This window comes from Callorhinus ursinus, unplaced genomic scaffold (genome assembly GCF_003265705.2).
Source record: "Callorhinus ursinus isolate GAN/ISIS: 27379988/994484 unplaced genomic scaffold, GSC_fseal_2.0 scaffold43, whole genome shotgun sequence".
NCBI classification, from domain to species: Eukaryota; Metazoa; Chordata; class Mammalia; order Carnivora; family Otariidae; genus Callorhinus; species Callorhinus ursinus.
Window position 1 is genome coordinate 6,912,725 of NW_027397105.1, and position 14,825 is coordinate 6,927,549.

General features: G+C 44.0%; 1 protein-coding gene across 4 annotated transcripts in view; it reads left to right on the forward strand.

The window, feature by feature from the left end:
- Positions 1 to 14,825, forward strand: part of ARHGAP44 (Rho GTPase activating protein 44) — a 192,789-nt gene that overhangs the window by 100,831 nt on the left and 77,133 nt on the right. For all 4 annotated transcript variants that reach the window (XM_025864183.2, XM_073881743.1, XM_073881745.1 and 1 more), the window contains exons 2-3: positions 6,512 to 6,551; positions 6,934 to 7,038. In XM_025864183.2, the coding sequence (XP_025719968.1) occupies positions 6,512 to 6,551; positions 6,934 to 7,038 (145 nt within the window). The remainder of the gene's footprint in view (positions 1 to 6,511; positions 6,552 to 6,933; positions 7,039 to 14,825) is intronic.

Here is a 14,825-nt window from a genome sequence, read left to right on the forward strand (position 1 = left end):
TCTCTGGCACCCGACCCCGTGTGGAGTCTCCAAACCCAGCAGATCCCCAAGGTGCGCTCCTGCGCCGCTCCTCCCGGGGGAGGAAGGGGAGTCTCCCCGGCTCTGCCGCTTGTTGGGTCCCTGCTGGAGGAGCCGTGGCCCGACTGGGCCGCGGATCACAGTTTATGGCCACCCCGAGCTGAGAGCCCGTGCCTCGGCTCCGTCTCTGCAGCCGGCTTCCCCACTCCGATCCCTGGGAGCTCTGCCGCACTCAGGCACCCCCGGTCTTTCTGTGACCCCGAGGGTCCTGAGACCACACTGTCCCGCGAGGGTTCCACCCCCCGCTTAGCCACTGCAGCGACGTCCCTCCGCCGAGCCAACTTATAAAAGGTCCGATTTTGTGCTCCGCGGCTCTAGCACTTGCCAGAAGCGTCCGACGGAGGCCCCTGCCCCGCCGACTATCCTCCCGAATATCGCCTCGGATTCACTTCTCCGCACGTCCTACCTTCCAGAAAGTGGTCGCTTCTCTGTTCAGAGTGTTGTTACTATTCTTTTCTTCGATCTCCTTTTGAGTTCGTAGGTGTTCAGAATGGTTTGATCCCTATTCAGCTGAATTCCTGAGACCAGAGGAAATCCAGGTCTCCTACTCCTCCACCATCTTGCCCCGCCCCCTGAGTTAGTTTTTATACGTGATGCGAAGTATGAGTCAAGGTTTATATTTTTTGTATATGAATATTCAGTTTTATCAGAGCAATTTGTTGGAAAGTCTATTTTCTTCCTTTGAATGGCCTTTGCACTGTTGTCATAAATCAGTTGGTTATATTGTCTAGTTCTTTCTTATTTATTTTGTCCTATTGCTTTTTCTGTCTTTTACCACCATACTCTTTTGATGACTTAAAGAAGTCTCAACATTAGATAGTCCTACAAATTTATTTTTTTCTAAAAATTATTTTAGATCTTCTTTCTTTTCAGTTTTATATCGATTTTATATTCATTTTGGCTGTATCTACACAAAATCCTCTTGAAATTTTTATTGGGACTGCATTTAATCTATAACTAATTTTTGAATATTGATAACTTTATTATGTTGCATTTTCCAATCCACACAGTATGTGTCTCCATTTATTTAGAACTTCTTTGATTTGTCAGAAGCATTTTGTAGTTTCCAGCATATACCTTCTGTACCTATTTTGATTTTTAGGTAAATATTTTATTTTTTTTGTAGCAGTTGTCAATGGCATTTAATTTTTAATCTCAGGATTCATGTGTTCATTACCAGTATATAGATGTAAATTTTATTTTTGTATGTTTACCTCATGTCATGCAACCTTGTTGAACTCATTTGTTAGTTTTAGGTATTTTTTCCCTGTAGATTTTTTCATTTTCTACATAGTCAATAATGTCATCTGTAAATAGGGATATTTAAATTTGTTCCTTTCAGATCTATTTCCTTTTTGTTTACTTGTGTTAATTGTACTGACTCAGACTTGGTGGCACCATGTTGGATGAGTGTCAAGGTCAGACATACTTGCCTTGATCTCCATCTTAGGTAGCAAAAGATCTAATCTTTCACCATTAAGTATAATGTTAACTGTAGGATTTTTTTGTTGATTGTGTGTCTTGTTTTGTTTTGCAGATGTTATTTAAGTTGAGGAAGTCCCCTACTATTTCCAGCTTTCTGAAAGTTTTCACCAAGAATGGGTTTTGAATTGAATTGCATTGTCAAATGCTTTTTTCTATGTCAATTGATACGATCAGGTTTTTCTTCTTCAGTCTGTATGATGGATTACACTGGTTGATTTTCAGATACCTGGAATACTATCCCTGGAACAAACCCAACTTAGTAATGGTGAATAATTATTTTTATATATTACTGCATTCTATTTGGTAATGTTTTGTTAAGGATCCGTACACCTATTTTCATGAGGAATATTAGTCTATAGTTACCTTTTTTTTTTTTTTAACTGTTCTTTGGTTTTGATATCAAAAGAATACTCCCTTCAGAAAATGAATTGGCAAGTGCTCCTTCCTCTTCTGTATTCTGGAACAGATTGGGTCGTAGTGGTGTTAATTCTTTTTTAAACATTTGGTAGGATTCTTTTGTGAAGTCTTCTGGACCTGAAGATTTTTTGTGGGGGGGTTACTTAATAGTACAAATTCAGCTTCCTACTATTATAGGATTATTTAAATTGTCTATTCCTGAGGTGCCTGGGTGGCTCAGTTGGTTAAGCGTCTGCCTTTGGCTCAGGTCGTGATCTCAGGGACCTGGGATCGAGCCCCATGTTGTGCTACCTGCTCAGTGGGGAGCCTGCTTCTCCCTCTCCCTCTGCCGCTCCCCCTGCTTGTGCTCTCTCTCTCTGTCAAATAAATAAATCTTTTAGAAATTGTCTACTCCTTTTTTTAAAATTTATTTGACAGAGAGGCTCCCCTTCTCTGTATTGAAATCTATTTTATACGTTCATATAGCCACTCCTGCTTGCTTCTGACTAATGTTTATGTGGTATATTTTTCTACAATTTTACTTTCAATCTACTTATATAATTATATTTGAAGTGAGGTTTTTGTCGACAACATATTTTTTCAAAGGTTTTATTTATTTGAGAGAGAGAGAAAAAAGCATGAGTGGGGGGAGGGGCAGAGGGAGAAGGAGAAGCAGACTCCCTGCCTAGCAGGGAGCCCAATGCAGGGCTCGATTCTAGGACCCTGGGATCATGACCTGAGCCGAAGGCGGATGCTTAACCAACCGAGCCACTCAGGTGGCCCTAGACAACATATTTTTTAACCCACTCTGCCAATCTCTTTTAATTAGCATATCTAGGCCATTTACATTTAACATAAGTCCAGCTATCTTAAGGCTTAAGTTCATTTCATTTTGGTTTTATGTCCGTTTTTTTCTGTTTTTCATTGTTTTGTTTTCTTTTTCCTTCTGGGTGAGATTACATTTTTATTTCTCTGTAGCATTTTTTGAGTGTATATCCTTGTGTAGCTATTTTAGTGGTGGGTCTAGGTATTACGTATACATAGCTTATCACAGTCTACTGGTACCATTATTTTACCAGTTTGAATGAAATCTAGAAACTTTACTTCTTTTTATGTCCCTTTATACTCTCCCAATTATAATTGTATTAAGTATTTCCTCTACATACATTTAGAGCCACATAGACAGTGTTATAAATTTTGCTTCAACCATCAATTTAGAAGGCTTAAGAGGAGAAAGAAGACAATTTTATTTACTATTTTTGATCACCAGGATTTTTTTTCCTTCCTGATAATTCAAGGTTGTTTCTTTTACCATTTCTTTTTGATTGATTGTTTTTTTTTGTTTGTTTGTTTAGAACTTCTTTAGCAATTCTTTAAGGCAAGCCTGCTGATGCCACATTTTGTTTGTTTTCCTTTATCTGATAATATCTTGATTTTTTTTCATTCCTGTAGGATATTTTCATTGAATAGATTGTAGGTTAGCAGTTATTTTCTTTCAGTATTTGAAAAATGGTGTGCCACTTCCTTCTGTCCTCTGTAATTTCTCATCAGAAATCTTCTGAAATTTGAATTGTTTCCCCTCTGTTAATAAGGTATCATTTTTGTCTCTCTGCCATCAAGTCTTTGTCTTTAGTTTCAGAAATTTGACTGAGTCTTGGTGAGGACTTCTTTGTGTTTATCCTGTTTGGGTTTGCTCAGCTTCTTGAATATTAAGTCTTTTACCAAGTTTGGGAAGTTTTCAGCCATTATTCCTTTGAGTATTTTTTCATCCCTCCCTTCTTTTCCCTCTTCTCGGAGTCTGATGACATAAATATTTAATCTTCTGTTATAATTCCACGGGTCCCTTGTTTTTGTTTGTTCATTTGGTCTATTTTTGCTTTTTTTTTTTTAGACTGGGAAATTTCTATTGTGCTTTCTTCCAGTTTGCTGATTTTTCTTCTTCCTTCATTCTAGAGTTGAACCTGTCGACCGGGATTTTTCAATTTAGATTATTGCATTTTTCAACTTCAAAATTTTCATTTTGTTCTTTTTTTTTTTAAAGATTTTTATTTATTCAACAGAGAGAGATGAGGGAGAGAGAGAGCACACACAAGCAGGGGGAGTGGCGGGCAGAGTGAGAGGGAGAAGCAGGCTCCCTGCTGAGCAGGACTCTGGGATCATGACCTGAGCCAAAAGCAGACATTTAACCGACTGAGCCACCCAGGCACCCCCATTTTGTTCTTTTTTAATCTTCTGTTCTGAGACTTTGTTTTTTGTTTTTGTTCTTGTTTTGTTTTGCTTTAAGCATGTTCATAAACGTACATCAAAGCATTTTCACGGTGAATGCTTTAAAGTCTTTGTCAGATAATTCAAACATCTCTGTTATTCTGCTGTTGTCATTTATTGTCTTCATTCAATTTGAGATCTTTCTGATTCTTGATATGATAAGTAGTTTTTAATTGAAACTTGAGTGTCGTATTATATTATGAAATTCTGGGTTTTATTTAAACTTTCTCTTTTAGCTGATTTTCTCTGATATCATTCCAGCAGGGAAAGGGAGAATTCTGCTTTGTTACTGCCAGATGGAAACAGAAGTCCGGGTTTGCCTCTTGGCCTTCACTGGCTCCCCGAAGGGGATGGTGCTGCTCATGACTGCTGGGTGGGAGTGGGAATTCTGACTCCCCACTGGCCCTTCACAGATACCTCCCTGACTGGGAGGGGTGGGAGTGGTTTGTTATGGCTATCTACTTGGCTTGCATTGATGCCGTGGCAGAGGATGGTTTGTTATTACTGGATGGTGGTGAGAGTCCTGACTCCCCACGGTGCCTCCTGTTACACCACCTCTGTAGGGAGGGAGAGGGATGTTTTGTCACCACCAGGTGAGGGTAGATGTGTGGATGGCTCGTACGGTTTCCACTGTTATGGCCCAGCAGTGACAAATGTCCCAGCTCCATACTCGGACGTCTCTGATGCTATACTGGCCAGGAGGAGGTAGGGAATGTTGAGTGCCTTGTTATATAGCCTGGCAAGTGTAGAAGGCTAGGCTCCCTTCCCAGCGTTTGCTGGTATGGGTGGGGTAGGACAACAGTTTTTTGTTTTGTTTTTTTTTTTGTTTGTTTTTCCTGTAGCATTTGGCTCGAGTGAGCAATTATTGTCTATAAACATTTCCTATCTTGCCAGGTTGCTTCTTTCTGATCCTTTGGTTACAGAGACCTGGCTTTTGTTGGGCTTGTTTTGGCTGTCCTCACTGGTATTTCAGTTCGCAGCTTCTGAAGCTCCACGTGTGGAATATATGAAGCAGAAATCCCCACCACGCCATGCCATTCATCGGGTATGGTGGTACCTAGCCACGCTGCCTTCTGTCCACCTTGCAGAGTTTTCTTCTTCATTTTTTTTAAATTTTTTTTTCTTAAAGATTTTCTTTATTTGACAGAGAGAGAGGGAGAGAGTGAGCACAAGCAGGGGGAACAGCAAGCAGAGGGAGATGGAGAAGCAGGCTCCCTGCTGAGCAGAAAGCCCGATATGGGGCTCGATCCCAGGACCCTGAGATCATGACCTGAGCTGAAGGCAGATGCTTAACTGACTGAGACACCCAGATGTCGTTCTTGTTTGTTTTATACATAAGGTGCCAGCGTTTTGTTTTTACTTAGTGAGGGGGAATAGGTGAAATGTGTTCACTCCATCCTCCCAGAAGCAGAAGTCCTCTCACACTCTTACTTCAGTGTATCATTTGTTCTTCAATATTTCATACATATGTCACAGTTTTTGATAACTCTGGTCATTGAAGTTCTCCAGGCTCTCCGTATGTTGTTTCTTCTTTCTCAGTACCTTTAGTGTTGACAGTTTGTTTTCAGGGGAATTTGCACTTGGGATGTGTGAGCGTGAGAAGGAGAGACTCCCAGAGACACAGAGAACACACCTATGCGAGAGAAATCATTGACTGAACCTTATCTCTGAGATTCTCCAGACAAGAAATTCAGAATGCTTTGCTCCAAAGAAGATTCTCATTCTCCCCGGATGTGATGCAGGGGTTGCTAATTGGTTGGGGCCCCTCCAGCCCGTGTCCAAGTTCTTTCTTGGAATGTGTTCATCTCAGGTTCAAGCCCCGCACTTTCTGGTGGGGGCGCCTAACACTTGGTTGCCATATCTCCGTGGTGGCATTTGCATTTGTCACCAGAACTCAGTGTTTTTTCTTCTTTGCTGTTTATTGATGCCTGCTCGGATTTCTGTTTCTTTTACTTGCTTATTTGGGGGAGGCCATGGGGTACGGGTTGGGGAACATACTTAATTCTGTCATGTAAAAAAAGAATGTCTGGAAAGAAAGAAACGTGTTTGCTGTCCTTCATCCAGGTTCCAGTCTGTAGCAGAAGAGTCTGCAGAGGATCTTGTTTGCCAGAGGATTTACAGTTCCCAGTCAATCCCAGGATTATTTTCTCTTATTAGACATCTCTGCTGCTCATGTCTGTTTTTCTAGTCTCACCATGAACAGAGAGAGTGGGGAATAAGAATGAGCCTCTGTTCCTAATTTTTTTTTCTTTTTTTTTACTGACATGTTTCTCAATTTTCTCTTTAGGGCAGAAAAGACTGAAGTTCTGAGTGAAGACCTTCTTCAGGTAAGGTCGTCACCAGCCCCTATATACGGACACCAAACATGTCTTCCCATTACAACTTGAGCTGTTTCAACTGCGCAGACCGCTCTTGGTGCAATCTCTGTAGATGCAACCTTTTCTCCTTTACGGTCTCTTAATACCAGTTTGCATAAGAGTTTTCAGGAGACATGGCAGTCATTTGACTGTGGGGTTCACAGAGAGCCCCTGACTCTGCCATTGCCCGCCCCCCTCCACTTCTCCAGCATTGGGTGTTGTCTCCCGAGCAATGCTTGTCTCTGCAGAGCATGGACCAGACTCCCCTCCCACGATCGTCCCGATCAATGGCCTGCTTCTCCTGACCTTGCCCTTGCGCAGTGACACGACCCCCCCACTGCTCTATCTGCAGGTAGAGAAGCGCCTTGAACTGGTGAAGCAAGTTTCCCACAGCACGCACAAGAAGCTCACTGCATGTCTCCAGGGCCAGCAAGGGGCCGAGGCTGACAAGCGTTCTGTAAGTGCCTTCCTACCCCCTTCCTCGCCAGCAGCTTCACCCCTGGAGGACAGGGCACCCACCCCGGAGCCTCGTTTGGTGTGGCTGTGTCGTCTCTCCGGCCATTTCTATGTCTGCGAGTTGTCAGGTGGTGTTTCTGTGGTGCGACAACCCCTTCTCATCTCTTCCCGCCCTTTAACCTGCCTGAAGCACCCCCCACCCTGAGCAGGCAGGACACGGTCCCTCTCTCTGTTTTTCCTGCATTGGGGCAACCAGGGTGTGCTTGGGAGTCCACTGTCAGGAAGCTTAAACCTGGGTCTTGTCTGCTTTAGCTCGCTCATAGATTCCATTCCGTGTGCTTCCGTGGTACCATAAGATCTCCCGGAAAAAATTACACTGTGGTTTTGGAAGTGACAGGTGACCTATAAAGACCCTGGGAAAAGGATTTCCCCTATAACGAAACAGTTAAAGAGAGCCAAATGAAGGTATCCTAACGTCTTTGTGTGTAACCTATATCAGTACTCACGGGCGGTGCGTATTGTGATTCTGTTGAGCAGTTCTTGTTGTAAACAATCATCATCACTGGCTCACTTTGCCCCCTGACCTCCTGCCCCGCCCCCAACTCCACCAAAGCTTAAAATACTTACTTAGATGTTCCTTTGGCTTTATGACAAGGGATCTGCAATCTGGGACGTTTTAATCCTCCTTGAGTTTAGAGTCGACGTGTTTGGTGTCTGATTGTCTCTCACCTGGAGTTACTTGACTTCTGCTTCCCAGTGGTCTCTCTGAGCCCGCCCCCCACCCCCCAGCTCCCGTGGCCTCCTTTCTAATGACGGTCACATGATGTGTCCTGACACTTCATCCCAGTCCCACGCTGCAGTACAAGATGCCGCGCTGCCTGCCCCTGTCCATCGTTCTGTCTTCTTCCCAGCCCTGGGTGTCTTCTTCTTCTTTTTTTGAGTATCCATTTTGACTTTTTTATTTATTTTCATTATGTTATGTTAGTCACCATACAGTACATTCTTTAGTTTTTGATGCAGTCATTCACGATTCATTGTTGGCGCACAATGCCCAGTGCTCATTGCAGTACGTGCCCTCCTTAATACCCATCACTGGGCTCACCCATTCCCCCACCCCCTTCCCCTCTGAAACACTGTTTCTCAGAGTCCATAGTCTCTCATGGTTCCTCTCCCCCTCCGATTTCCACCCCCCTTCATTTTTCCCTTCCTTCTCCTAATGTCCTCCATGTTATTCCTTATGTTCCACAAATAAGTGAAACCATATGATAATTGACTTTCTCTGCTTGACTTCTTTCACTTAGCATAATCCCCTCCAGTTTCATCCATGTCGGTGCAAATGGTGGGTATCCATCCTTTCTGATGGCTGAGTAATATTCCATTGTATCTATGGACCACATCTTCTTTATCCATTCGTCTGTTGAAGGAGCCAAGATGCCCTTCAACAGACGAATGGTGTCTTCTTTCTTAATATTGCCAGCAGGAATCTCTTAATGTGTGGTAGAAATGAAACGTTCATGGGTTTGGAAAATGTCTATGGAAGTAATTCTGTGTATACCGGGACTTTCAGCAAGGGGAACCTGAACAGTCTAAAGGGAGAGTCTGGAAAATTGCTTTGGACATGAGACCCATTCATTAAACAAACATCTAAGGTGGGACTCCAGGACATAGATGTTTTGAGTAGGGGCCTGCTGCCAGGCCTGGCCATGACCCACTTCCTTTCATCTGTTCTAAGAAGTACTGTTTTTAAAATAACTGGTCTACCATACAGAATAGGATCAGGAGTAGCAACTGAATATTATCTCTAGAGGGTTGAAACTGGCCTTTGGTGTTGCCAGGTTGATTACTACTAGTGTTATTTTTTCTGGGATGAGGTAAAATTGCCTGGATGTGTCGGATTTGAATTGAATTGAGGATCTTGCAAACTATATCAGTTAGGCATTTGGCTCCCTATGTGTTCTGAAAGATAGGATATTAATAGAAAATTTAAGATCTGGCAAGGCCAACAGGTCAGGGGATCACTGGCATTGAAAATGTAAATTTGATGGGGGGTCCACCCTGTGTCATGCAGGGCCATGCGGGGAAGCACCAGAGTTACTCAGGATAGGAGGAAAATGTGGGCGAGAGACATGATTGTGCTTTCCCCTGGGAGGAATGGATGAGGCAGGATAAGCAGGCTTAGTTAGGATTGGCTTGTTTGAGAAACTTCAGCAGGCTCTCATCCCTAGTTGTCTGGTACCTGGCCCTGAGGGGATTAAGGCAGGTGGACGGTGGCCTGGAGAATGAGAGCCCCATAAAGAGGTAGTTGGGGTGTAGGCTAGGCTGTGGATTGGTTGGTTTTCATTTGACAGGCACGCTCATGCGTGAATTGTTGACTGTCTCTAAGTATTGGCTAACCCCGGCAGAGGCAGTTCCCCCAGGTTCAGCAAGACACCAGATGTCAAAGCCTCAGAATACAACCAAATAGAAGACATAGTTAACACACTAATTAATTGCGACTTCAGCAGAAAGGCACTTACTATGTATCACTTCACAAGATGTCTGGAGTAGCGGGTCCCAAGGTGTATTCAACAGCTTTGGGTCAGCAGTTCTGCAATGTTCTGGCTCCTCCCAGTTGTAATGAGGCTGCTGCAGCCCTGGACATCACGTCTTCACGTAACCACATCATAGGCAGAAAGTGTGAGGGTGGGTGTTAAGAGGATGAACTATCTTTGCGTGCTTTTTTTTTTGTTTTTATCAGGGAGAAAAAAGTCTTTCCTGGGAGAATTTCTTTTATGTCTCCCTGCAAGAGAGGCTGAGGAAGTGAGCATGTGTTGGAGAGAATTGGGTTTGCCTTGACTGGCCGTGAGGCACCTGCTGGGACACACGTGATTGGGCTTCTGTTGGCAGGGAGGGCATGCAGTGGTATGGTCAGGCCCTGAGGGTTGCAGCCACAATGATACAGTGATCACCATGCAAGCTGGATACCCATGGGGTTGACCTGGAGGAAGTATGTGCTGGAAGTGGGTGCTGAAGTATGTATAGGTCAGTGATTTCCCCACACAGGCTTCGCATGTTTGATTGGGTCATTGATTTCTTGAGCTGATCAGTCTTTTCGTGTCTTCATAGGACTGAATATAGGATCCGGCTGAAAAGAAAGTCGGAGAGCTGTTTTAAATATTTAACAGCCACAGACCGGCAGGAGAAAAATGTCCAAGGCCACGACTCAAATACATTTTTCCAGTTTTTTCTAAAGTAACACATCAAAGGATTTAATAGGACACATGACACTTATTAATGGCCTCGGGTACTGAAATATGTACTCGGTTCTTTGAGATTATTAGGAAAGGAGATGTGTCAAGATCTAAGGAACAGCGAAAAGAAAAAGAGATTAAAAGTGAGAAACCAAAAAAAAAAAAAATTGAAGGGGGAAAAGTGGGAGTGAGGGAAGCAACGAACAAACACTAAATGGGGAGGTTGGGTGTGAAGAGAGGGTTGAGAGGTTAATACAGAGAAGAAACTGATGGCGGCCAGAGGGGAGGGCGGTGGGGGGAGGGACGGGTGACATGGGTGGGAGGGCAGTGGGAGGTACTAGCTTTCAGTTATGGATTGTACAAGTCAACAGGGATAAAGGCACAGCATAGGGAACATAACGTATTGTAATGGTGCCATATGGTGACAGATGGCAGCTATGCTTATGGTGAGCATAGTGTGCGTGTGTATACAGTTGTTCAATCACTGTGTTGTACACCTGAAACTAATGTGACATTGTGTGTCATCTCTCCTAAAGTAAAGGGGGGGGGCGGTCAGGAGATGGTTGTTCTCTGAGGGAATGAGGCCATCTGAAGTGAGCACGTGGGGCCCTAGCGTCTCAGAATGGGAAGGGACTATAAGAGTGTCCAGGTAGAGGGGCGCCTGGGTGGCTCGGTGGTAAGCGACTGCCTTCAACTCAGGTCATGATCCTGGAGTCCTGGGATCGAGCCCCGCGTTGGGCTTCCTGCCTGGTGGGGAGTCTGCTTCTCCCTCTGCCCCTCCCCCATCTCATGCTCACTCACTCTCTCTCTTTCAAGTAAATAAATAAAATCTTAAAAAAAAAAAAGAGTATCCAGGCAGTGTTGGGCATTTTATTAGAGCATGTGACACATTGCTATTTGTCACTTCTTTTTAAACAAGCTCATTAGCCCTTTAGCAGTTGAGTGCAGTTTCCAACACCAAAGCTTTTATCATATGCCTCTAAAGGTTTGGCTCTAAAAACTGGGGCTGGCTGTCACATGGGAGTAGACAGAGATGTGGAGTTTTGTGGCTGCAACCTGAGTGACCAGAGCAGGGTTATTCGGTGAGCACGGAGTTAAACTGGATTCCTTATGTGGGATGGAGAATAGAAAGGATACGAATTAGGTTTCCATTTTGCTTCCTTCAGTCCAAGCTGATCGCCGGTTATTTCATCGGTTTTTAAGACCGTCAGCATAAGGAAAATGTTTGGTTTTTCCCTGTCCTTGCATTTCTTGTGGGGAAGTAACATTCAGCAAATACACCATTAGCGGGAGTCCTTCTCCACCTTCCTCACTAAATACTTGGAAAGCGCCACGTCCACCACGCAAGGTGGCGCATCTGCCAAGTGCTGAGCAAACCCAGCAGGATCCCCATCCTCTGGAAGCTCATGGTCTTCCAGGGAAGCAGCTGGTACACGGAGTCATTAGTTCCTCAGCTGAGGTTTCAGGGTGAAGAAGAGCTCACTAGGAATTAAATAGTCGAAGGTGTCTGTGAGGAAGTGGCCTTTAAGGGCAGCAGAAGGGAATGGCAGCCAAAGGGATGAAGCTGCTTCTAGGACGGGGCAACAGCTGCAGAATTTTCAGAGACAGGAAGGAGTTGGGGGCATCTTTGAGAGACACGAAGGTGGCCAGTGACTAGAGTATGGACAGCGACAGGGAGAGGGGCCGGAGATGGGACTGCGGGGACCCCATCGCACCTTAGAGGCCATGGTAAGGATTCGGGGGAGCCAGTGCTTTAATCAGAAGGGGCACGGTTTATTTATTTATTTATTAGCAATCGTGCCAAAAATGGACACATGGGGGCAGAAGCTATGGTGGAAGTAAGAGACCGACAAAGATGGGAGCCATCTAGGCGAGATGCATTGGGATCGGGGAAGATGGAGAGAAATCGGCAGATGTGGTAGATACACGAAGTAGAGCATGAGGACTTGAGTCGACATGGGGTTGTTAGGAGTGGAGAGGGCTTTCAGGGTCTCTGGTTTGAGCGACTCTTGACTTCATAAGATTTGATGAGATCACCTAAGGAGACAAATGGCCCTTGAATCAAGAGCCCCAGTACCTGTAGCATTTTAAGCCCTGACGGGAGCTGGATCTAGCAAAGAAGGCAGAACAGTCAAGAATAGTATGGGAAATCCACTGCCTACTCACTTCTAACTCCCAGAGGTCACCCTATATTTTTCTCTTTCCACACCCAGACTTTCAGAAGGTCCCACCTGCTCTTCCTCCAATTTCCATTGCCTTCAGTATTTGCCACCCTCATCCATGCACGCATCCTCTCTGGCCTCAACATGGCCAGCCCTGGCAGGTCTCCTGCTCCTCCTCAACCTGGTCCTCTTCATGATCCATTGTCTACACCGGAGATCAGATGGAGCCACCATCCTGCTGAAATCCCACCAAAGGATTCCCATTGTAGAATCAAATTTCACCTCCTTACCCTGGCCCTCGAACCCTAATGATGAGCCTTCGCCTGCATCTCTGAGCTCGGCTCTTGCTCCCACTCCTGTTAACACTGGACCCACGGCACTGACCTGTCACAGAACACAGACATGCCCACAACTTTTTTCTTTTCTAATTCTCAGCCCTGGGGTTCTCAGGATGGCTCCCCTTCCCACCTAATGTTTGCTCCCTTCCTCCCCCAATCACACTGCCACATTTTATTTTCTTCAGGGTGCATATTATTATCTGAAGTCATGGTGATCGTTCCCCATCACTGATGAGTTGAGCTCCATGGGAGCAGGGATCTTGTCTCTCCATCATGGCTATATATTTTACTTTTTTTATTGTTATGTTAATCACCATACATTACATCATTAGTTTTTGATATAGGGTTCCATGATTCATTGTGCATAACACCCAGTGCTCTATGCAGAACGTGCCCTCTTTAATACCCATCACGAAGCTAACCCATCCCCTCACCACCCTCCCCTCTAGAACCCTCAGTTTGTTTCTCAGAGTCCATCGTCTCTCATGGTTCGTCTCCCCCTCCGATTTATCCCCCTTCATTCTTCCCCTCCTGCTTTTTTTTTTTTTCTTAACATATATTGCATTATTTGTTTCAGAGGTACAGATCTGTGATTCAACAGTCTTGCACAATTCACAGCGCTCACCATGGCACATACCCTCCCCAATGTCTATCACCCAGCCACCCCCTCCCTCCCACCCCCCACCACTCCAGCAACCCTCCATTTGTTTCCTGAGATTAAGAATTCCTCATATATATACAGATCCTTTGCCTCTTTGCTTAAATTTATTCCTACGTATCTTATGGTTTTGGGTGCAGTTGAAAATGGGATCGACTCCTTGATTTGTCTCTCTTCTGTCCTGCTGTTGGTGTATAGGAATGCCACTGATTTCTGTGCACTGATTTTATATCCTGCCACTTGACTGAATTCCTGTATGAGTTCTAGCAGTCTTTGGGTGGAGTCTTTTGGGTTTTCCACATACAGTATGCTATCATCTGCAAAGAGTGAGAGTTTGACTTCCTCTTTGCCGATTTAGATGCCTTTGATTTCTTTTTGTTGTCTCATTGCTGTGGCTAGGACTTCTAATACTATGTTGAATAGCAGTGGTGAGAGTGGACATCCCTGCCGCGTTCCTGACCTTGGGGGGAAACTCTCAGCTTTTCCCCATTGAGAATGATATTCACTGTAGATTTTTCATAGATGGTTTTTATGATATTAACATATGTACCCTCTATCCCTATACTCTGAAGAGTTTTGATCAAGAAAGGATGCTGTACTTTGTCAAGTGCTTTTTCTGCATCTATTGAGAGGATCATATGATTCTTGTTCTTTCTTTTGTTAATGTATTGTATCATGTTGACTGATTTATGGATGTTGAACCAACCTTGCAGCAGGTTGGTTAAATCCCACTTGGGATAAATCCCACTTGGTCATGGTGAATATTCCTTTTAATGTACTGTTGGATCCTATTGGCTAGTATTTTGGTGAGACTTTTTGCATCCATATTCCTCAAGGATATTGGTCTGTAATTCCGCATTTGGATGGGGTCTTTGGTTTTGGGATCAAGGTAATGGTGGCCTCATAAAATGAGTTTGGAAGTTTTCCTTCCATTTCTATTTTTTGGAACAGTTTCAGGAGAATAGGTATTAATTCTTTAAATGTCTGATAGAATTCCCCTGGGAAGCCGTCTGGCCCTGGGCTTTTGTTTGTTGGGAGATTTTGGATGACTGCTTCAATTTCCTTAGTGGTTATAGGTCTGTTCAGGTTTTCTATTTCTTCCTGGTTCAATTTTGGTAGTTGATACATCTCTAGGAATGCATCCATTTCTTCCAGGTTATCCAATTTGCTGGCATAGAGTTGCTTATAATATGTTTTATAATTGTTTGTATTTCTTTGGTGTTGGTTGTGATCACTCCTCTTTCATTCATGATTTTGTTGATTTGGGTCATTTCTCTTTTCCTTTTGATTGGTCTGGCCAGGGGTTGATCAATCTTGTTAATTCTTTCAAAGAACCAGCTCCTAGTTTCGTTTATCTCTTCTGCTGTTCTTTTGGTTTCTATTTCATTGATTTCTGCTCT